Source organism: Meleagris gallopavo, chromosome 3, assembly GCF_905368555.1.
Source record: "Meleagris gallopavo chromosome 3, MGAL_WU_HG_1.1, whole genome shotgun sequence".
Lineage (NCBI taxonomy): Eukaryota > Metazoa > Chordata > Aves > Galliformes > Phasianidae > Meleagris > Meleagris gallopavo.
In genome coordinates, this window is record NC_139406.1 from 64977605 (window position 1) to 65002523 (window position 24919).

At 37.0% G+C, this 24919-nt stretch overlaps 1 protein-coding gene across 4 annotated transcripts; it reads right to left on the reverse strand.

The window, feature by feature from the left end:
* Window positions 1-2101: 2101 nt before the first annotated feature.
* On the reverse strand, window positions 2102-23613 carry PEX2 (peroxisomal biogenesis factor 2). Of its 4 annotated transcripts, XM_003205130.5 has the most exons (3): window positions 23348-23613; window positions 16302-16365; window positions 2102-4350 (listed from the first exon to the last, which is right to left on the reverse strand). In XM_003205130.5, the coding sequence occupies exon 3, from the start codon at window positions 4327-4329 to the stop codon at window positions 3415-3417; it is 915 nt and encodes a 304-aa protein (XP_003205178.1). In that variant the 5' UTR covers window positions 4330-4350; window positions 16302-16365; window positions 23348-23613; the 3' UTR covers window positions 2102-3414. The 4 variants fall into 4 exon arrangements, with proteins under 4 accessions (XP_003205178.1, XP_085077441.1, XP_085077440.1 ...); XM_085221315.1 differs by lacking the exon at window positions 16302-16365 and having other exon boundaries at window positions 23326-23613; XM_085221314.1 differs by lacking the exon at window positions 16302-16365 and having other exon boundaries at window positions 23348-23612.
* Between the last annotated feature and the right edge of the window lie 1306 nt (window positions 23614-24919).

Consider the following 24919-nt stretch of genomic DNA (forward strand, 5'->3'; position numbering starts at 1 on the left):
TGGCAACCCTGCACATAGAAAGGGGGTTGAAACTAGATGATCACTGTGGTCCTTTTCAACCCAGGCTATTCTATGATTCTATGATTCTATGATTCTATGATTCTATGATTCTATGATTCTACGATTTGTGAACTACAGAAGCAGACTAGCAATCTTGTTAGGGAATCAGACATATTTACCTGAAGACTTCTACAGAATCACTAAGCTATCATATTTTTCTCCATTAAGGCAGTATATCTGAGGGAAGGATCTTTACCAATTATTGCTTCAGATGAATCCTTCTAACTGCATAGACAATTTGGAGATGCAAGATTGCATCTATTTCATTTGCAGATTGTGTCCTGGAGATTTTTTGGGTAAGATCTCTAAACAAGTTGAAACTGCCTAAACCTAGTGCATATGATGGAACTCTTTAGCCAATTTAATCAAACTTCAGAGTTTTGCAGGCAAAGATTAGACAAACAGTTGTAGTGAATATGGTTAATGGCAGAAGAGAGGAGTCAAACTCTCCCCTGGGCCACTCCAATGTCTTTATGTAGTTAGTTCCTTTTTATACCTCTTAAAATACAGCATAATGCAGATTGCAGATGAACAGTCTTCTGCTCCTTGAAATATTTCCTTGAAAGTGTAACAATTATTTGAGATGAATGCTGACACTCCAGCCAACTTTGTTGTACCTTTTATCATTCAGTTCTCCAAATAGACCTGGGCCTAGAGATGTGCAACTGAGGATTTTGTACTAAAAACTACTTCTAACATCTACCTGTAACAACTATTGCAAAACAAGTCTGCCTACACCTACTACCCAGACTGGGTTTGTGTGCAGTAAGCATTAACAGACATTTTAAGCAGAGGTACGAAACCGAAGATGCACTCTAGGGAATGGAATGCTTGGCCTTGGCAGACAATCTGCATACGTTTTTGTAATCCTCTGGTCCAGCACACCAGGCTAATTGGGATCCCCAAACAAACTTTTGTTTGAAAGCTATCTATTCAATGACCTTGTCAGGCTTTAGTTGAATTCTGCCTTGGAAATGGGTTCCCCTGGAATGAGGGGGGAACCTATGCCATTAAGACTGCAGAAAGATTTTTAAGTGGACGTTTAAATGACAACATGGAAAAGCCTCCTGAGATGCTAAAGGAAAGGAGCTGTGATCTTCTTAATCAATTCTATCTGGAAATGAACAAGATGTTGGCATTGAAAAGGTATGAAGCATCATTTTAAAACTTCCCTCTGGGATTTATGTTGTAAGCAAATGACCATCAGCTTTAATATATAACATGGCAGCAAGTATATGCCTCTTATTCTGTGTGCGCAGCCATGCCACAGTATTTTTTCCTAGTGCAAGATAAGTGAACACACAGAAAAGTGGAAAAGTTGCCGATTTATTGCTAGAGATGTTTTAAAATTTTTTTGCTTTGCAACATAAAATCAAATACTTTTAAAAATGAATAGTAACTATAAACTTGTTTCCCACTTTGCATTTTGGTCTCATAAATGCCAAAACATGAAATGGCCTGAGGGCCAAACTATCAAATAGGTATGATAAATAGCCTCCAGCATTCAAAAAATTAAATAAACAAAAAACCGCCCCACGCAAACAAAACATAAGTCTTAAGATAAAAAAATAATAATAGTAATAAAAGCAAACTTCAGAACCTGCTCTTAAGAAGCATCTTTTATTTGCTAACTTGGCTTTCCTAAGAATGATGCATCCCAGACAACAGTAGTAATTATAGTCTCAAACAAGGATATCCCTCAGTTTGGACTGTATTTGCCCTGTCTTTCTTAACACCTTATTTTTGCCATTTTGTCCAAATTACCCTACTCCATAAGTGTTTATGTTTATTGAAAAATAAATAGACATTTCCAGGTAATACAGAAATAAGATACTAAATCTGTAATTTCTTTTGCAGAACACTGGAACTCCTGCTTTCAGGTCTTCCATAACACTACTTAAGACAAGATCTCTTTTACAGCATAAGGAGTACAGAGTGGTGGTTAGTGGAAACTGGAAATCAGCATTCTGCAACTCCTTTAATTTAAACGTCTTCAAAAACACAGAATAATTGTTAATTCTCAATCAAACCAAAACATACGAAGAGTTTTCCAGCATTTTTATTAATATCATTATTCTGCTTCAGTTACAAATTCTAAGAGCCAAAGCAGGACAAAATGTGTTTTTGTATTAATGACATACTTCTGGGTAAAGATTTCTGTTAAGAAAGGACTGCAAATTTGAAAAAACAAACAAACATAAAGAGAGTAAATGGATGAAGCCTTAAAAAGGGAATAAAAACATCATGAAGCCAACAGAGAAAACAAATAATACTAACTCCAAAACAGAAACAGTTACCTATCTTTTTGGTATGTCTACACACACATATCTGGGCTTGATCTATTTTCTGTGTGGTACATAGCTGTTAGTGAGGTTTGGCACCTAGCCTGACCACACCAAAGAAAAAATTGCAAGTCCCAAAGACAGCACCTTGTAATTAAACTTTTTTTTTTTTTTTTTTTTTTTTTTTTTTTTTTCCTACAGTGTCTGATTAAGTATAATGTGGGTTACCACAGGAAGCTTCCACGTTCCAATAGGTGATGGACTGGATCCCTCAGCTTGACAGGAAAAGCAGGGTGTGGTCATATGTGCATCACTGAAGATCAAAGGCATACACATAGGTGAGAAAATGGGTTCTGTTACCTCATGAAGATGTAGAAGGAGCACTTTGATCAGGAGATGGTTTTATCTCTTGTGGGCACAAGTTAATGTTTTGTCTGTTGACAAATGGATCACTTGAAGCTAATGATCTATTTATAAGAAAGCAACTACAAGTTAGAAAAAAAACTATGCCTTGTCATGGTGACTGAATGCGATGAAAGCTATTATTTGATGTAAAACTTCATCTTATACCTTGCTCTTTTTCAGTGGTGCATTACACTGTGAATTCAAATTTTAAATATTCAAATTTAAAACTATTCTTTAGGTGTGACTAGGATGACCTTTGCACAAAATCCATACAGGTACATTGGCAATAGCAGAAACTTTTACAACAACGCTGAGAAAATCCACAAAGTGGACTGAGTATCTTCTCATCTACCCTTGAGGGAAGAATATAGCATAAACTTAGGAAGTGGTAGTTTGCCAGACCGTGGATCTAAGAAGAGTACTGACAACACAGGGGTACCAAAAATGGGATCAAGTAGTCTGAGAGAGTAGAAGAATGTGTGAACTCCTTTGTTTTCCTTTCTTCAGATATGCAAGTTGGCACTGTTACTCAGTAAAAAAATAACACCAGAAAAGACTTAAAGAATTTCCAAAGCTGTCTTTCAAGCTGTTTACAGTAATTTCTGATTTTTTTCTATTCATCTTTAATATATTTCATGTACAGTACAAGAACAGAACAACCTCCTTATTAGACATGTAATTCTGTCATTTCAATTTTATATTTCAGTGGCTGAAGACTGTGTACCTCTGAGCCACACTTAGGACAGGTAAAATACATATCAAATAAATAGTTACTTTTAATACAATAGTAACAAAAAACATGTGAACAGCCTATGGTATGTGGCATGGTAGGCCATTCCCCACACAGCGAACACACCTTGTAGTGAGCTGTTAATGTCTTTTCACTATTAGAAAGATTGGCAATAGGCAAACACCAAGAACAAATTTTGAGTTTCAGTTTCTGTACATTAATAAGTGGTAGCAAGTAGATGAGAAATTCAGCAAAGCCATGCCACAACAGCTCCCTGTTCATGTATTCAAATCCTACCTGGCGAACACTTTGTGGCTTGCAAAAAACTGACTTAATTCCTAGAATGCGTTCAGTAAGTGTTGCAAATGTTCCTTTCTGAAGAAAAATCAGAAAATTTACAAGTCCACAAATTTTAAGAATTCCAGCTCCAAAGTTAATATATTGCTTGATTTTGCTGACAGACTGCAGTTGGCGATTGCTAAAGAAATCATAACATCTCTCCTCCAGCCATCTTCCACCAACAGTGAAAATAAGATACCATAACTTCTGGTGTTTGCTCAGAGGTTGGTATTTCTCTGTCTGAGATAAGTTATTCTTGTACTGAATATTCAAAATAGCCTGTCCCACAGTTGCATTCTTAGAATAGATGGTGAATCTCCACAGTAAAAGCCACAGAAATGCTTTAACTTCTGGTTCAATATGAGCCAACACCCCTGGTTTAAATCCATGAAAACAGCTGGTAAACTGGGACCACACTAGCTGTTCCAGGGCTTTGTTTAGTTCAAGAGCATCAAGTTGACTTATTCTGAGCACAGGATTCACACTCTTTTCATTTCCAATGCTGGATGCCATTTCTTCTCAAAAAAATATTTTCTAGGAATAAACACAAATACATTTTAGTATAACAGAGTGCTCCCTATTTTTGTTCTTGTTAGAGCTAACAAAGTTTTTAACAAATCAGGAGTACACATGAAATAACAAGAATGCCTCCTAAGTTATTAATACACTATCAGGAACTACTATGAGTCCTTTCAGCAAGATTTATACAAATAGCATATACTTGCCTCTTAAAATAACTTACATTGAGACTATTTCTCATTGACAGTAATATTTTTATTTGGTTATAGAGAACTGTGTAATCCCCTTCGGATTTTCACAAAATATTACAAATTTAACATTTCACTGTGTAAACAAAAAAAAAGTAAAAAAGTTATGTGCATAACCATGATACTCATATGGGCCTTAAAACAGAAAAAAACTAAAACTGTAAGATATTTAATGGAAAAACAGGGAAAATTTGCATACAGACTAAAATCTATGTAGGAAAGAACAGAGGGTTAGATAGAAAATATTGGTCCACTAATACTTCAGTAGTTGCAGCTTACAGTAAAATCTTACAAATATTAAAAATAGATATATTTTTATAGAAAATAAAAAAAAATAAAAAATGTACAGTTGTACATTTTGTACGTACAAAAAATAAGGGTGGAAGACAGAAATGATAAAATTTGCTAAATAAAGGCAGTGATTTGCTTCATTCATTATATACAATTAAAAAAAATACTCAGTATTCAACCACAAATTAACATACAGTATATCACAGAAACTAGCATGTATTTTCTAGAGTCTTTGATAGGTGCAGAATTGTGCTAATGGTTGGATAATAAATTTCCTGGCAATTTCAACAAATGTATACTGGTATTATTCAAGCATTACGGATAAAAATAATAAATTGCAAGACTAAAATGTAGCTAACAACTCCATAATACTCCATAACAACTCCACAAAACTGCAAAGTAACTGATTTTTTTTTTTTTTTCTTTTGTCTACATAAAACAGGGATTTAGGAGAAGGGGTGTATTTCAGATAGTGTGCAATATATTTCAGCTTCTAAAGAAGATTCTTTGTATAGCAGATAGACAACCATCTTCTGAAGAAAGTATAAAAGAAGACGCTTCAATTTCTATTTATAAGAGGAAAACCTGCTATAACAATAATTTGAATAACTGATGTTGTACAGGATTCTATATACGAAAGGCTGTGAATGATACTAAGAATACAAAAAAGTCCCCCAAACCAATAACCTTGTCCCCAAATGGTGCACCAAAGGTTTTAAAACTCAGTATAAAAGACTTTTTGCATTATTTTTTTTTCCCTACACCTATATAAATATGACCTACAACTGGTAATGTTCCTAAGGAAAATTCTGTGCAAAGCTCACAGGAAATACAATTCTTTTTTCTTAATGTATGTGGTACAACAGTGGTTTCCAATTAACTATGACTGGATACTTGGGTAGAGCATGGGATAGCCCACTTGATTTCTTTAAACCCTTCCATCCTCATTAGCAAGCAAAATATGACTGGTTAGCATAAGGCCACCCGCTCTGCACCAACCTCCTTGACATGCTACTATATAAAGGTATATACCAAACCTGAGTTACTCACTTGTCCTTTCTGTAATAAGCTCTGATGCATAGGATGTTTATTTGGAAAGCGCTATTCAGTATCACCACAATAACTACCTTCTTCACTTTGTGGTCATGGGAACAATCCAGTCCTCACTGCATCTTGCCATAACTCTTCAGTGAGTCCAACCTCAGAGACTATAAACCCTATTACCCTCTATTTCTTACCTCACTACCATTTTAGGAACCCTAGTCTCTGACCATCTGCTCTAGAACCTATCCCTTCAGTCTCACGCTATTTATTTGCAGCCCCTGAAATCTAACACCTTCTTCACTTCTTGTACCTCAGTCCCTCCTACGCATTTCATTCTCATCTAACCATTTCAGCTCACTCTCATTCTCATTCTACACAATTTCCAACACATATAAACCCCCTTCAAAACCTTACATGGATTCAAAATAGCCTTCTCATCAAACAACTCCTATGCTCATAGATTATCCACTAAAACTATTTGCTATCAGCTCAATCATTTTTTCCAGTTGTCTCCCACTACTCCAAGTGCTATGAGATACTTCTTTTGTAGATTAAATATAAATAAGTAGCCTAACTGCAGAATTTTTTCCATTAGCGTGGCAAGATTATTCAAAGAAACCTGAGTAAACACAGTATAGCTTAACAGGAACCTCCTGAAGTTCAAGGAAAACACATAGGAGCACAACAGATCACAAAATACACATGAAAACCTACGTATGACTATAGTCCAGAGGCAGATCAACTGGATGGCTGCTTTGCAAAAAAAGACCCCCAAATCCTGGTAGGGAGCAAGCTGAAAACAATCACCAGTTCACACTTACAACAGTAATGCCTCGTAGACTGCAGACAGACTGAAAGATGTGCTTATTCCCCTCTGTTTGGCATTGCTGGCTTTACACTGGCATCCAGTTTTGCCTCTTTTCTATCATCAGTAAAAGAGAAATGTCAACAAACTGAAAAGAGTCCAGACACTAATATCATGATATTACATGATATATGAGGAGAGCCTGAAAGAACTCAGATTGTTTAACTTGAAGATAAGGTAGCTAAAAAAGCAATTTAATTGTTATCTTTCACTATCTAAAGGTTACGGAGAAGATTAAGTCAAACCTTTCTGAGAGATGCACAATGAAAGAAAAAGAGGCAATTGGTCATGTCTTGCAATATGAGAAATTCTTACCAGACATAAGGAAAAAACTGTCTTCATGAGAGCAGTTAAGTACTAGAACAGTTTGTCAAGACCATAGGTGTCCAACCTTTTGGCTTGCATGGGCTGTGCTGAGTGAAGAGGAATTGTCTTGGGCCACATATAAAATATAGTTAATGTATATAATAAGTAACAAATCTTACTTTTTTTTTTTTTAATTAAAAGATGAGGGCAACAAAAAACATTAAACTTGTGGAATATCTGATCTTGATTTGCAAAACACTAATCAAATATATATCACAAAACTAATTAAAAACATCACAAATTATTTTATGCTTTTTGTGAGCTTTTAAAGATACTGAAAATCATAGTTTGTCAGCATGACTATTCAGCATATTTCTTCTAGACTGCATATGTCACAAGACAATGTTTAAATGGGCAAAGACAGTCTAAAATATTACTGTCTGTAATCACTGTATTTTACCCGCCTAGTGGCACAAGTGCACATAACATGTAATGCACATGGGTATCTATTCAACTGAGCATGCGGGATGGGTGCAAGAGGCAGTTATCACTGCACGGTGCCCTCCCCTCTGTAATATTTTGCTACCCCTTATGCAGCCCATGTTTGGGCTACATGCTATTGAACTGCTTTGTGATTCTCACTGTAAATGTAGGAGGATGCTCCAGAAGTAATGCGTCTCCTTTTACTGTGTTGGCCAGTGACATCAGAGGCAGGTGTTGGTGGTCTGGCAGTTGAGGTTGGATCTTCCCACCAATATTCCTTCAGATGTTGCTGCCATGTGACAGATGGCAGCAGATAGACATTTGACAAAGTGGCATCTGACAAAGAAGTCCATATGAAGGAAAGGTGTGTAACTGAATTCCTTCATGTGGAAAAAATGGTACTCGCTGACATTTACTGACACTTGCTGAATGTTTCTGGAGACCAGACAGTGTGTGTGAGCACAGTGAGCTGGTGGGTGGTGCACTTCAGCAGCAGTGACAGTGGGTCAACCTCCACTGGTGCAGATATTTCTGAGTGCTGCATGCAGGCTCCTGTTTACCACTGATGAAAATGTACAGCAAATAGTAGTGACTGTTTTGAAAGACAGGGTAGTGTAACTGAGAATTCGCTCAATCACACACTCTTATTGTGCTCACTGTATCTGTTGTAGTTTCCATGGAAACAAATAGAAGGCATTAGTTTCAGAACAACATACATATTAATGTCCCTGACATTTTATAGAAGGAAATAACTTCAAATGAGCTTAACTGTTAGAATGGGACTAGATTTTGTTTACAGAAAATTGAAGCCTCTTTCGAACCAATGATCCAACCACTGTTTGTCAATCTTCAAATTTTTCCCAAATCCAACAAGTCTCCTTTCCTAAAATTAGAATCAGTAGTATATACACTATTTGTGTTACATTTAATGCTCCTGAATTACCAACTAGCATTTTTATTCAACTACAAAGTCACTTTTATGCAAACTATGAAAAAGGAAGGATGACAAGCAGAAACATAAGCAGGAAATTAAAAAAAAAACTTTTAAAATGCTTTAAGTTATGCTTATAATAGAACTATATATAGAAAACTTTCTTACTTTTTTCAACAGTTAGACACGAATTCTCAATTTAGGCAATAAAATTGGACATAATTCCCAGTCTTTCTGACTGCTGCTAAGCATACTAAGTTTGCCATAGATCATGGCTGTTAACAAGACCCTATGAGTTACTTAAAGATTACATCCATGCACCTTTAACACATAAACCCATTTTAGCACACTAACTGTTACATACATGCTGAAGTACTGTGCTGCAGACTATACTTGCTTCTGAACTGATGTAAGATTTTACTGCACCTATAAGGACACGTTACCTATTTACTTCAAAAACACAAACATTTAAAGGGAAAATTTAAAATGCGTATTCTCCTATGAAAAATATTTTCAAAAGCCCTACTGATCTGGATAGCATAAACTATTTATTTCAGAGAAGATGCATGAATTCTGTCTTTTTCCCTATTTTCTAGGGAATTTTTATTCTATTTGGTATCTATCTTGTCCATTTCTTTAAGTGATGATAATTATAAAATAACTAAAAAACGTTTCATTTTTTACTTCCTCTCAAAATTCCGTTAGATTTTTCATTTTGTATTGATTTCACAAATTCTGGTCCATATGAATAAATGAGAAATCTGTCCTCTGTCTTAAGACATAATACCAGAAACACAGACTCTAAGCATCAGTTCATTTTATTTAAACTCCATATTGTGCTGAGCTTAACACACCACCAAAAGGATGCTAGTTTTCCTCCTGTGCAATCCTGTTTGTCAGGATTTACTGTTTTTATTATTTAGTCTATTTTTAAATTATTTGCAACTTAAAAATTCAGAACTGTAGATTCAATAACTAGAGACAAATATCAACGCTCAGTTTATAATGCCATCACACATAACTAAAATGATCAGAATTGAACAACCAAAAATTAGGTGAAGACAAAAAAAATAAACAAACCAGGCCTGTGAGTGATTAATTTGTTAATTAATTCTTAAGACAAAGCACTAAAGATTACTACTTAAAACTTTCTTGATTTTACACCATCACAGGTATTGCTTAAAAGTTTGAACCCCCACTGACTCCTCTGAAAAAAAAGTAATATGAATTTTCCTTTCTTAAATAACCTATTTTTTTGTCTGTCAACAATCCTACTTGTACAGCGCAACACTGTACAACAACTGCAAAAAATTGTACATCACCAAGGAAACAGGAATTTTTCCTGGTATACATTAATGCTGTTATTGAGCATTGTACAAATTACGAATGAATATATTTTATTTGGTAACATGTTATTGACAGAAATCTATCAATAGTAATGTGAGTATTGTCAACAGCTTGCCAATATTAATGTAATTATGATTAAAGAGATAACATGGATTTTAGCTATAATATCAAGTAACATCCCCTGCATTGCTGCTATCAATACAAGCATTATTATTGACTTGTTCTGGGACTATCAGTATGAGATGTATTACCAGCAGGCATATTTGTCAATGTATTATGCCTACAAAAAATTCTACATTTAAATTTACAGGTCTGTAAACTTTGCCTGCAGAAACATACAAATCCAAGTAATCTCTAGAGTGCCATTTTTTCCCCCACAGGGCTATTCCACTACGGATGAGTAATCAAAGGGTACATTACTGTCTCAGTGCTAGTGGAATCTCATTCCTCATTTTTCTAGCATAAAAATTAAAAGACAGACACATTATATGCATAGGTGTCATAGTATTTTTTTAAGAATGATTTAAGAAAGCACTTTTATGGAAGCCAAATAAAAATATACTTTATTGTCAAAACTCAACTTTGTTCCTTTCTGCTCTAACTTAAAACAGTATTTAGCATAAAAGAAGTATCACCCCATCACCTCAACGAGTTCATTATTTAATTATTTTACATACTATCTTATGTCCAACCAAAACATCAAGTCCGATCACTGTACTCGTGAAGAGACAAATGGGATCAGAAAGAACTGCCTAATTGTAACTCTGCATAGATGGGGACTCATTAATACCTTAGACAGATGTTTAACTACAGAGAAAGCACAAGTCAGAACTTCTCTTGCCTGTTCTAGTAATTTATATTATCACTATTAGGGTGATTTTTTTTTTCTCAAATTGAATAAATTATTCTTATTAAAAATAGAGATGGTTTTCATTTCACAGAAGAAAAGCATAACAACGATGGAGAATAACTTCCAGTTTGCCTTCTTTTTCTCATGAGGAAAAAGTAGTGAGAGGACCAACTACATAGAGCAGACTTGCCAAACTAGACAGTATTCTATTTCCTACAACGTCTGGTATTATTCTCCAGAATAATTTTTTTTTTCCCCCCAGCAGCTTAGCTCGTATGTAAATTCAGGTCTACAGTATCTTCAGATCCTTTTCTGTCATTTCACTGAGTAATTATTTCCTGATTTATATTCATGTATCTGAGTTTTTCTTTTATATGCAGTGCTTCAAACTCGCCTGCATTGCATTTCATCTCGTTGACTTCAGAGATTCTCTCTAATTCACCAGGAGTATTTTGGATTTAGACCTTATGTTCAAAGAAGAAAAAAAAAAAAAAAGAAAACAAAAAAAAAAGAAAAACTTTCAATCCCTCTCCAACTTTGTAACATAAGTTACTTTTGTAAGTATGTGTTCTCTTCAATCATCCATCTCATTAATGCCTTTTCATCTTGACAGGATAGATAATTACCCTGTAAAGGTAATTTTCCAACTTGATGCTGATAATATCACCACCTAATGATTCCCCAGTTTGCTTATGTGAGTAAAAAAAAATTAAAAATAAAATTGAAAGCAAGCACTAAAAGTTTTTCCCTTACTAAGTTTGTCATCCTTCCTATGCGATGAAGATTGAGATTCCTCATCAATAGGTCATGTCAAACCATACTGGTTGTTTTACAGTTTCTCTTCTGAGTACTTTTAGAAACAAATTAGTTGCTAAAATATCTGTTCCTGAATCTTAATTTGGAATTGAAACTAACAGCTTCAGTAACTCTCATAATAAAAGAATAGAGAAACAAAGACACAGAGAATCTCTGTCACTTCACTGGCTATTTTCACCCTCTGAGACATTAAATAAATAAATAAAAACAGGAGTGCTTAATTCCTTAATCATACTATGATGAATTTTATTAAGATTTAGCACCTGAGCACATCTATATTAACACTCCGTACGCCACCCTTCCTATGCTTTCATTCCACTCTTACTTCCTGTCTAGAACTAACTTATGGAGCAGCTGGCCACAATATGTAACTTCAGAAATCTGTTATTTGGTCTAATTTCTTATCAAGTAACAGACCGAGGTAATGGACTTATTTCTCCACGGCTTTTCTTAAGACTTGTTGAACCCTTTAATTGATTCTTTTCCTAGTGCTTAATAATTAAACATTTATTTTCTCATTTATTTTATTTTTACTTTTACTTTCTTATGCTATTTCTTTACATACATCCCTGTAGCATTAATTTTGCTAACAAAAATCTTTGATTTCCAGGCCACTAAAAAAATTTCTATTACATAACATCTCGTTAACATTTATTTTGGTTTATAAACTGAAATACTATCTCAACATTAAGAAAAGACGGAACATGCACTTTAACAGACTTATTAGCCTTGACAGTCTTATTCTAGAGTCCAAAGACTGCCATAAAGAGCTTTGCAATTGCTGAGACTTTTTTTCCCCTAAACTTCTCATAATGAATCTAACATTTTATAGTCACTTCCACAGAAAATTCCCTTCTACTTTTCCATTTGCAAGCAATTCTTCCTTTTATGTCAGAGATGAGCCTAAAATAGATGCTCACTTACTAGCTTCTCCAGTGTTCTAAAAAATTCTGTTTTTTTAATTCTAAGTGCCAAATGGAACATTTCTGACATTGTGTCAATAGCAGAGGATGGTTTAGATGTCAGCCTGAAATCAATAAACTTTAGATTAAAATGAGAAGTCAAACTATATGTATGCATTTCCTTACAAAATGTTCCTTAACATCAGCTCTTATAATAAAACACAAAACCTAGACCTCAGTTGCTCAAAATCTCATGTTTTTTCATTAATTCTCATTTCTTTCTCTCCAAATGCAGAAAGAAGAATCCTCTGAACAAAGTTCTTATCAGTACCATACCACATCAGTACTTAAAACAACCTTACAAGAGACTGATTTACAGTACTGTTTGGATTTCTATGTACTTCAGCCAAATAGCTGTCATTTTGTGAAGAACTGATTATTTGGAATAACTATTAGTGCTAATTGAAAAATCAACTATACACTGCAATTATTTATTTCTGATATTCTTGAGAATCAGAACTACTTTTATGAGTAAAGACTGAATGAATCCCTCCCACAGAGTTTTTTTTTTTTGTTTGTTTGTTTGTTTGTTTGTTTGTTTTAAACTAAGGAGTTTCAGCAAGCAACTAGTAACAAATCCCAGAATGCTACTGTACTGGGTCTGGTTGGGATGGAGTTCACTTTCCACACAGCAGCTTATACAATGCTGTGCTTTGCATTTGGAGCTAAAATGTTGATATTGCACCAATACTTTGGCTTTGTTGAGCAGCACTGGCACAGCATCAACTGTCTCTCCAATATCCCACAAAGGTCAGTAGACAGGGGGTGGGCAAGAGGCTGGAAGGGGATGCAGTCAGACTAGACTGACCAAAAGGATAACCCAATACTGTACTGACATCATGCCCAAAAGTAAAAGTGGGGGGGTTGGGGAGGCCACATAGAAAGAGAAAGGAAGACATTCATTACAAAGGCGTTTGTCTTCTGAAGCAACTGCTACACACAGTGAGGCCCTGCTTCCCTGAAAATGACTTAACTTCGCTTGCTGATGGGAAGTCAACAACACTTTTTGCCCTTTTGAATCCATGTGTGACCATCTTTTTTTTCTTCTTAAATACTGTATGTATTAAGCTACTTTTATGTGAAGCATTCAAGTTTTCATCCTACTCATTTTCTTCCCTTGTCCCAGTCCTGCTGAGGAAGAGGGATGAGAGCATGTGTGGTGCTTAGCTGCCTACCAGCATTAAACCACAACAGTAACATTTAGTGTCAGAAGACTGAGCACAAGACAAAAATACATTCAAATTGTAGGTTGCCATTCCAACTTTAACTCAGTAAATTCAGTTTTCATAAAATGGAATACAATTAACAACTGATGAATGCCTGGAGACACCAAGAAAACACAGCGATAGCTCATTGACTTATCTTTCCATAAACAACCTGACAGAGCCAAAATATTAAGGCTTCAAGTTACAAAATCAAAACCAGTTCAGAAGACCTGGAATTGATACAATAGTAATGAAGAGCAGTAGGAAAGTGCTGCACTTCTACAAACTGTACATCAGTCATTTCTGTCAGTGTTTGATGGAAACTGAAAATGTTGTATCAGTGCAAAACATTCTCTCAATGAATGCTAGCAACTGAGAATATATTGGCCAGCGTTAAAGATATATTGAATGCTAAGAGCTCCCATGGACTGGAGAAAAATCTTCAATCAGTCAAGCACTCTTAAAATACCTTAAATGCAAAGAACTAAATCAAATTAAATCAGAGTTTCTAATTACCGCACAACTAATATTTAAGCTATTACCTTACAAAGTCTGTGATGTTGCATTTAAGGGAATAAAAGTTCACAGTACATTTGCACTTCCTGAAACATAATGAGCATAGATAACATCAGCTTTCCAACTTTTTGTATATGGCACTATTTTTAATTTAATAGGATAAATAAGAAGACAAGCATGTAACAAGTCATATACTCTGTTCCTATTCTTTATCTCATATCCCATTTCATTTACTTCCCCCATCTTATTTCCTCTTCTTTGTCATCTATTTCCTTAGTATGTCAAATTGCAAACTCATCTGTACATGGATGTATCAGTTCCATGTATAAATTCCCATTCCCCGCTGTACTAAATTAAAGTTATCTGCTTCTGCTTTCAATTAATTTGATGATTAAAAAAACTCAAAAGCTTGACAAATAAGCTTCATGACAATTGGAGGCTTTAAAAAAAGGAAAAAAAGCTTCAAAAACAAAACAAAACAAAACAAGATCTTGAACAGTAAGGCAGATAGCCAATATATATACCCATTATGCAGTATCGATGCTCTTTCTTCTGAAATAGCAGCAGGTAACAATAATTGTCTGGAAACATACCTTGTGTTTAGTGCTGATAAATCAGGAGGGTTCAGTTGTAGCATTTGACAGAGCTGCAGCTATGATGGTTAACTAGAAAGGAACAGCCCCATGCAATGAAAGGGCAACATCTCTAACCAAACCAGTATCAAAAAGTATTACTGGAAAGAATCACTTGTGTTACAAAAGTAATTCTGATGATCACATCAGCAGATGACAGGGAGATCCTTGTGTTTTAAGAGATTTTGTTTATGATGAGAATACCAGGTTCTGTTATAAGGACAGATAAATGAAAGTCTCTAATGTACTGCATGTGTAAAAGTGAAAAGGATGGAAGGATGTGCCATACTTTGTGTTATATAGGTAAAACAAATCACTGTACGAAAGGTATGCAACTCCTTTTCAGATTGGTTCAGAGAATACGGACAAATGGTTGTTAGCACACTGTGGGCAATTATGGCCATAAGTCTTCATGTGCTGGTTACTGTTACTTACCTGAAAAGCTGACCTTATGTGTACTGAATTACGTACTATTTCTTTCTCGCTATTGTAAAGGCTCTGGATCTCACAGAGTCTAATTTATCATGCACAGTGCTAATGCCAATTTAATGCATCTTTTTTACAGCCTCCTTGCCTTTCTTCCATTTGATACTATTTAAAAAAAAAGAAAAAGTGTTACCTAGCTTAAATTCCTGTTTCACAGATCTGCTGTGTTTCTGTTCTGCTTCTACCTCTCTGATCTGTATGGATGGATCACCAAACAGTTATGGAAATGCCAGGATGAAGACTGAGAAGATGCACAGAAGGGATTCAGAAACAATGCCTGTTCTACATACTGAGATACAAATTTAATACAGGCAACAGAACCCTGAAATTTTGCATGAAACATACTTTAGCCTCATTTTTTGCATACACAGTCACTGCTCCCATTTTATTTCATTTTCCTTGCTTTTTATGTACATATGCAAACAAACTGCACTGTTATGAATATTTAGTGGTATGAAAGTGTAGCAATGTCAATCCACATACTGCACAGCAAAAACACAATGTCCTTCAACCTTTTACTGGAAATATGTACTAGATGAGATGGTAAAATCAGTAATGTGTAGTTAACTTATAATTAACCTTTGTCCACATCTGTACTAAAAGGAATACTGCATATAAAACTAAACCATAACATATTTACACTATTGTAAAGCCAAGGTCCTTCATTAATTGAAAAATAAGTCAGTACACTGTTAGTTGTAAGTTTTGGTCTTATACAGCACAACACAATTAATTGGATCTAGCTATAATCAAGAACTATTAATTTGGAAGGATAAAGAACAGCATTTTATCTGACAATTGCGTATCATTTTTTTAAACTCTAGTCCTACTGAAAAGAAAGATGATGTGATTTCTAAAAGCTAAGTCACTCTGCCCCATTTTCATTCAACTAGGTATTGTCACCTTTTCTAATAGACTAGCACCAACATTCTGAACTAGAACATGCTGAACTGTTCTAGTATGTTAAAGTAGCAGAAAACAAACCTGTTTCAATTTGTTTTTCTCCACATTTGGTACACAAACAGGTGAGCACAGCATCCAGTGAGACCTGTTCAGTATATGTAAGAAAAGCATGGGGGTCAGGAAATAAACGGGTAACCACAAGACTGGCTGCCTCTGAATCTCAGCATCATATTTACATCTGCTACTAGTCCACTGTGAGATAAAAAAAGAAACAAACCAATATGACTAATAGAAATGCTCTTTTAGTCTACAAACCAGATTTGTTGAATATGCAAAGATAACATAAAAATACTGTAAATCAGATTTTTTTTTTTTTTCTGTCTTAAGAGAATTAAAACAAAATAATTAGTTATACAAGTCAGATGTTGTATTCATGCAGGCTTGCAGGTGAGAGGCTACTCTACATAAGGAAAACTATACAATTCCTCCCAACTCTTACCTCCCTGATATGACTGTAGTTTGAAATGTTTGGCATACACAGTGACTAATACAGATGTTGGGAAAATTAGAAGTGCTCACTGTCCCCAAATCTTGACAGTTTTATTACTTAGTAATTGCAGTAACTTTAAGCACAAATGAGAAGACTGATACGCTTTTACCACACATTCTTCAATCCTGTAACTTCATTAGCATTTTAGAATCCACTAGTAGGGCTGCACATACATATTGTGAGTTTGGAAGGATAGCAACTTCCTTACTATGCAATCACCTCTGATATTCTGCAGTCTTTCTCCAATTCCGGCATGGATTCCGATTCATACTTTAGTAGTGCCCCACAGAGTCATGGCTGGCTGTTAATTTCCTTTCCAGGAAAAGTCCCTTTCTCTATGCCAACCCCCTACTGTGATATCTCCTGTCTACTCTTCTGCTGATAGAATTAATAACTCTGGTTTTAAATAATATTATCTTTGAATGTATTTTTCAAGTTTTCTTAGAATTTGGACTTGGATTATTTCTTTCCCAATTCCACAGCCAATATTAGCAGACATTGAGACTGTGGAGATAAGCAGTGGCAGAGGGAACATTTTTAGACAGGTTTTTCCCAGGCAGACTGTGATATAAACACAATGGATGTGAAGTCACTGAAATTTTAAAGCCACTCTTGCTATGTCCTAAAAGAATTTGTGAACTCAGATCCTGTGCCTGGAAAGTTCACATTTAGAAAACAATCACTGTTAGGGGGAAATATACATTAACATTTTCTAGAGAAAGACTGATTTTAACTGGCCAAATGAACATCAGCTAATTACATACATATATAAGTGCTTTTGTACAGAACTAAGCGTATAATGTGTAGGAACAACATACACTTCACAGAACCTACAGGATGGAGTTGAGTGATCTAAGCAAAAAAGGTACCTCTTTCGAGGCTTACTGGAAAGGAGGTTTTTTTATGTTATTTTGAAGTAATAAAATGTGACTTCCCCCTCTGAATTTCTTAAAGTAATTCTGCAAAATTCCACAAGTGGCTTGACAAATACTGTCTGTGTATTTACTGCAAGCTAAACACCACAAAAACTCCGAATTGCTTTTTTTTTATTAATTTATTTAAAGAAAATGCATGTGATAATAGGGGAAAGTAGAAAGGGATCAGCGTGTTTATTTCAAACTTGCAATGTCCAACGCAACAGGACATCTAGAGCAGGATGCCCAGGACCTTTTTCATTCAGCTTTTGAATATCTCCAAAGAAGAGAACTTCACAGCAATTCTGGGCAATCTGCACAAGTGCTCCACCATCCACACAGTACTCAAGTGCCTCCCTCAAGTTCAGAGGCAAATTTCCATGTTGCAGCTTGTGCCCACTGCCTCTTGTCCTGTCCAGGGGCACTACTGAGAAGAGCCTGGCTCTGCTCTCTTTGCATCTGCATCGCAGATATACATATGCACCCATGAGTTTCATCCTAAACCTTTTCCCCTCCAGGTTTACAAGTCCTAGCTCTCTCAACCTTTCCTTGAATGTGAAATGATCCAGTCCCTTAACTGAACTTGTAGCCCTCCACTCAGTAGGAGCTCCCCATCTTTCTTCTACTGAGGAGCCAAGGGGACAAAACACTCCAGGTCTGGCCTTACCAGTGTTGAGGAGACTGAAAAGATGCTCAACCTTGACCACCTCCCTCAATTGCTAACACTCCTCTTAATTCAACCTAGGATATCTTTATAATACCTTCATGGCAAGACCATATTGTTGCCTTGTGTTCAACAAGATCTCCAGGTCCTTTTCTGCAAAGCTGCTTTCCAGACAGTTGGCCATCATACATTCATGCACAAAATTATCTCCTCTCAAAAATTAGAACTGCACTCTGTTGAACTGATGAGGTTCCTTCCAGGTCATTTTTCTAGCCTGTCAACATCACTCTGAATGGCAGCTCAGCCATGTGGTATATCTACCATACCTCCCAGTTTGGTATCATATGCAAAATTACAGAAGGTCCACTGTTTAATCACCTAGATTGTTAATGAAAGTGTTAAATAGGAGAAAACACAGTATTAAACCCTAGTTATCTACTAACTGCTTACCAGAGTTTGCACCACTGCTCACCATCCTCTTAGCCTGGCTGTTCAGCCAGTTTTCAATCCACCTCCCTGTCTGCTCAACAAGCCTACATATGAACAGATTTTCAATGATGGCATTATGGGAGACAGCATCAGAAACCCTACTGAAGGCTAGACAGACTGTAACTGGTGTTCTTCCCTCTCTTAGAAACTTATCATAGGAAGTTATCAGGTTTGTCATGCATGACTTTGTCCCACTTAGAGAATCTATGCTGACTAGTCCTGATCACCTTATTGACTTTTATATGTCTGAAAATAGTTTCCAGGATTTGTGTTCTACCCTCCCAGGGATCAAAGTGAGGCTGGTGAGTCTGCAGTTACCTGGCTCCTTCTTGAAAACAAGAGCGACATAAGCCTTATTCCTCTCCTCAGGTACTTCTCCAGTTACCATGATCCTTCAGATAATTGGGAGTAGCTTCACAGTGACATTAGCCAGGTCTCTCAGCACTCAGGGGTATCTTAGTTTGCTCAAATCTTCTGACTTGATCCTTGCTCTTCTGCCAAGGGCACACACCTCCCTGTACCTCAACCTTTTCCATGTGATACGTCACCAGGGTTTCTACCTCATTCAGCAGAAGGCTCACAATTTTCCTGTTCTTTTCTGCCACCAATATAGAAGCCTGTGACTTTTGGCTTCCCTTACCAAATTCAACTCCAGGCAGCCTTTGAATTTACAAACTGCATCTCTGCATGCTCAGACAATGCCTCTATACTTCTTCTGTCCCTGCCTCCACCGTCAGTATACTGCCTTATTTTTTTGTGTGTTTTGCCAGGAGCCCTTCATTCATCCACGTAGGACTGCTGGCTTTTTTGCCTGATATCCTATTCATTACGATGGACCTCTCTTGTGCTTTAAGGACATGGTCCTTGAACAACACTCTGCTTTCCTGGACTCCTACAGTGCCTTATCACATGGGGCTCATACAAGCAGATCTCTGAACAGTCTAAAGTTTGATCTCCCAAAGTTCAGTGTCGTAAGCTTGCTTACTAATACTCAATAATACTTAAACAAGTCTTAAACCACGCTCTCAGAGAAAGCAGGCACTAGCATCAGTAACTAACTGAATAAGAACAAGATTGCATTGCTTTCTACCAAGGAGCAGATAACTCAAAAGTGATGCAAGCTGAACTGGGACAAACAAACATGCTGAACTACCTCATTAGAAATGTATTATCCACAGAATCTCAATCAAAGACTCAAAGACTAAAGAAAACATCTCTCCAAAAATCACTAAATATCAAACAAGTTTTAGAAATCACATACTAAAGATAATGTAACAGAATACATCTTATTCGTCAGTTACAGAGTTAATACAGAACAAGTTCACAATATTTGAAAAACATTTCTTTGTTATTACTCATGTTTGTCTGTTTCTGATTCTTAGAACAAATCATGTTTACAAGCTAATTTAATGAAGCTGCATTTATGCCTAAATTTTACCAGTGTTAGACAGATTTAAGATCTTTATTTCTGATCTCAGTAAATAATCCTAGAAAATTCAAATGCAATGCTATGGAATTTAAAAAAAAAAAAAAAAAAGCAACGCCAGAAAAATGCAGGTCATTAAAACCAACACAGACAAAAAAAACCAAAACATTGGTAATAAGGTGTTTACATCATGGTCTAACAGTGCTGAATGATTTGTCCATAGTTTGGCTGACTAGTTTTCCTTTAGGCAGCTCCTCATCTTCTCCCTCCAACTTCACTTCTGAAATACCATGTGTTAGATTACTACAACAGGATACATGTTAATATTGAATTCAGACATCATTCCTTGTCCCTCAATTATCTGCATCCTTATTGATTTTACAATATATATATATAATCTATGTTGATTGCTATAAAGACATATTATATTGATATTCTGTAGTCAAACTTGCTTCATTCTTTCCTTCCCAATTGTTCTATGAGTTGCTGGAATCTACAGCAGTTTTCAGAACTGTCACTATAAAAGACTATACGAGATAAAACACTGGAGAAGATCAAATGTCTTTCTTGACTTGCACCACAGCATTTGATGTCAAAACCACAAATGGAGGTGTGCAGATTAGTAACAGTGTCAAAAATCTTCAGGAGTATAAAATTACCTTTTCCATTCCATTCTACACAGTGTCTAAGGAAGTCTTTATATATTATCAATATATTAAAACTTGCTTGCAAGTTTTAATTGAGTTTTATTTAGTCTATCAAAGGAACATTTGCTTCCTACACATCCTGAATCACAGCAAGTATCAAAGCTTATCTGTGAGTCACTTCCTTCGATAACAAAAGAAGTGACATCCACAGTCTCAGAGGGAAAAAATCTATATATATATGTCCAAAAGGAAAAGCACACAGCTCTCAAGCAAACAACAAAAAATTCCTTCACAAACAACACTCTCCTTGCTCAAAAAACATTCAGTTTGGAATGAAAAAGAAAGTCAGACACTAAAAAAGCAAAGTTATTTTACCAGACTAGTTGATTTTGCTCCATTTAGAATTTTTAGAATGCTCAATAGCTGAAAGTGAATCTAGCAAATCAGATCATTTTATCTACACATATTAATCTAATAATGAATCTAACTTACATTACAGTTTACCAGTAAACATAGCCATTAATGATTATTTGCATTTATAAATAATTATATGTAAATAAATTGTTCTCCTTACACAATGAAATTGAATCAGTTTTACTTCATTGATAAGAGTTTGAATCCTTAAATTCTTGTTTGGTATAGCTAGTTTAATCCTCATTAATCCCCCAACATTAAATGGGGCATATCATTCACATTACCTGACAGTCCTTTAATCGGTGAAAGCACTTACATAGCATTTAAAGGTCCATTATCTGAGAGATTAAACTTTTCTTAACTAAGTTCAAAAATGCACAAACTATTAAAACGCTATGAGAAATACAAGTAATGACAATGACGTTTTCTTAATAATGGATTTGCACAGGTAGATGATCTAACAACTTTCAGCAATAAAAATATTATTTTCAATGCATTACTATAACATATAAGATAGTCAGATATTGGAAGGATAAGTTCTTTTCAGAAATTGGATTTACTCTGAACTAGCCTATTTGTGGCAAAATATGCCATGCAAAACACCATACACAAACATCAGTATAGATCTAAGTGGTGAAATACTCTCTCCAAAAACAGGATATGCGGATAATATGGCTTATTAATTCCAAATAGTATTCCTATATGAGAATTAGCTGTCAAAGCAGGTGTTCTAATAACGACAGTCATCGATTTCCATGACACCAAAGTGTAAGTGTCAAATCCCTCCAATACACTTGACATTATGTCTTAGTGGTCTATTCCACTTTTACAAAAATATGGAAGAAGTCTTCTAGAGATTTCATTTATAGATCCCATAGGTGTGAAGTTATCCGCCCCACTCCAGATCAAATAACTGAAATTGATGACTTCATGCCCCATGAACAGATTTAAACAGGAGAATTCAGAGGTGTGAACTGTTCAATAGTTTCTTTCTATTCTAACTCATATCCCAGCAATGATGCTTTTCTCAGCTGTTTTCCTGCTAATCCATTCATTAAACTAGTGATGATAACACCCTGCAGAAGATGAAAAATTGTTCAGATGAAACCAAGACATACAGAGAAAAAATATTTGTAGAAGAAAGCAGTGATAGAATACCTCTGAAAAAAGAATGAGAACAGTAATAGTCTTAGAATTAAGTTTATTGGGAACTGCTGCTCAACTGCACATTAATAATGGCTCCAAAAAGTTAGACAAGAATTCAATAACTTGCAAAATATTTATGTATTTGTTTTACTTTATTTTACTGGAATCAGTTTTTACAACATTAGTGGGCCATACTTCAACCTTTGACCCCGGTGAACTGTTCTCTCCTGCCAGCAGTCAGATGACGATACAAGAAATCTGGATGGAAGGAAATATACAGTCCTCTGGTTCACAGCAGTAACTGTATCATGAACTGGAATTCACCTCCCTGCCAAAATAACTTGGCCATTCAGAGTAAACCTGCTTTAGTTTTGGGAGAAGCCATTGGTTGGCAGCTAAACACTAGAAGCTGCACAAGACTTAAAGTGGAAAAGATTTACTATCATCCCCAGCAAAGAACAGCCTTGAACTGAGGCGTATCATAGGTACAGGAAAGTTTTCTATAAATGTTTTGCAATTTCAACTGACATCAACATAACAATTCATATGAAAAACCACCTCTGCCAAAATTCAACGTGTTGTCCTCTCTACAGAACGTGTTTTAAGGCTCCTTCCTCTCTAACCTTACATTTCGGCCTTGCTGGAAGACTCACAGCCTCCTTGCGCAGATAGCAGGCAGCAGGGAAAGAACACCAGTGGGACTCACGGAACTGCAAAGCCCAGAAAGGCCATAACAAGAAACAAAGCGTTTACAAAAAGGGCCTGGAGCTGACCCCAGCAGGCCCGCGGCCCTGAGCTCGCACGGCCCAAGAGCCAGGCGGTTAGCAGGACCCGCGCCGCCACGGCCCCGCTCACCTCGTCCCGCGCCCCGACTGACCTGCGCCGCGGGGCCCGGGCCGCACGGCCTCTGCGGCTCTGCCTCCCGCCTCGCACGGACGGAGGCCCCACGGGACCGCCACTCGGCTGCCTCCACGGACCCCGTCCTGCCTGGGTCACAGAGCCGGCTCCCACAGCTAGAGAGGCGGCGGCATAGGCGACAGATGCCACGGCTAAGCACCTAGAGCGGTCGCACAGGAAGTACCTTCGGGCACAGAGATGACGGCTACCAGGGTAGCAATCGCGCCGCGGAGGTGATTGACTGACAGGCCAGAGAGCAAATTGAGCGACAAAGGGTGAAGCCGAAGAGCCAATGGAAGAGGGCGGGAGGCGGGACGTTGCCCGTGCCGAGCCGTAGAAGCCCAGTCGCTGTTAGAGGGGAGTTTCTGCTGCTACTGGGAGATGGTTGATTTGTGAGTCGTGTGCGTGGCTGAGAGTACTCCCGCTGGGCCCCGAGGGCAGTTCAGCGGGCTGGGCAAGGAGGGACTGTGCTCGGAGAGCACCGGCTCCGGCCTTCGCTTGCTCTGGATCCTGTATTTGGTGCCCTCGGAGCGGGGCAGCCTGGGGCTTGCAGCAACCTGAGCTGCGGCTGTGGCCCTGCAGGCAGGCTGAGGGGTGTATGTAGCGCGCACTGACAGATCACAGGCCTGTGAGAGGAGAGGAATGGAGCAGCAGACTGGAGTGAAAATGTGGTAACAGCCTGTAAGCACTGCAGGCAGTAGTGCCTTTCACCAGTGCTGTGTGGTGCGCGGGTGATAGATGGATCGCTGATAACAGTGACATGTAAAGGTCCTCTCCTACTGGCCACAGTGTGTTTGATCTGTCTGGGAAGGGCAGCTGGGGAGATGCAGGTAGTAGCCCCACAGTGGTGTTGGATGAAAAGTGAAAAGAATAGGAACTGCTGAGTAATACTTGCAAGTCTTAAAAGTAGATTGTGGTCTCTTTCAGTGATCAGCTTGCAAAGTTTATAAAGAAGTACGGAAATAGTTCACTTACAGCTTCTGATTTTGTTTTGATATAAAAGGTTTGAACATAATGCGCACTTGGCTGAGGAGAAGTCCATTAGATAGCTTGGTCTCTTGGGAAACCTGATAGCAAACTTTCAGTATCTAAAGGGGGGGAGGGAAGGGGTATGAGGAGGAAGGGGACGGACTATCAAAGTCTGTGGTGATGGGATATGGGGAAATGATTTAAACTAAAAGAGGGGAGATTTAGATTGAACGTAAGGAAGACATTTTTTACAGTAAGTGTGGTGAGGCCCTGGAACAGCTTGTCCAGAGAGGTAGTTGACAAGCCACCTGTGGAGACAACTCTGCACCTGGAGACATCCAGGTGAAGCTGGACCAAGCTCTGAGCATCCTGATCTTGCTGTGGATGTCCCTGTTCATTGCAGGGAGTTGGACTAAAAGGGTCTTTTCCAACTCAAAAGATTCTATGATTTTGGTTTAGAAGGCAAATTTGAATTAGAAACATAGAACACTTGTTTCAGGGCACATAAGAGCTGTATTGGTGTATAAAAGTTCTGTGCAGCGAGACCCTACATTCAATGGGCAGATCACAATAAAACAATAGA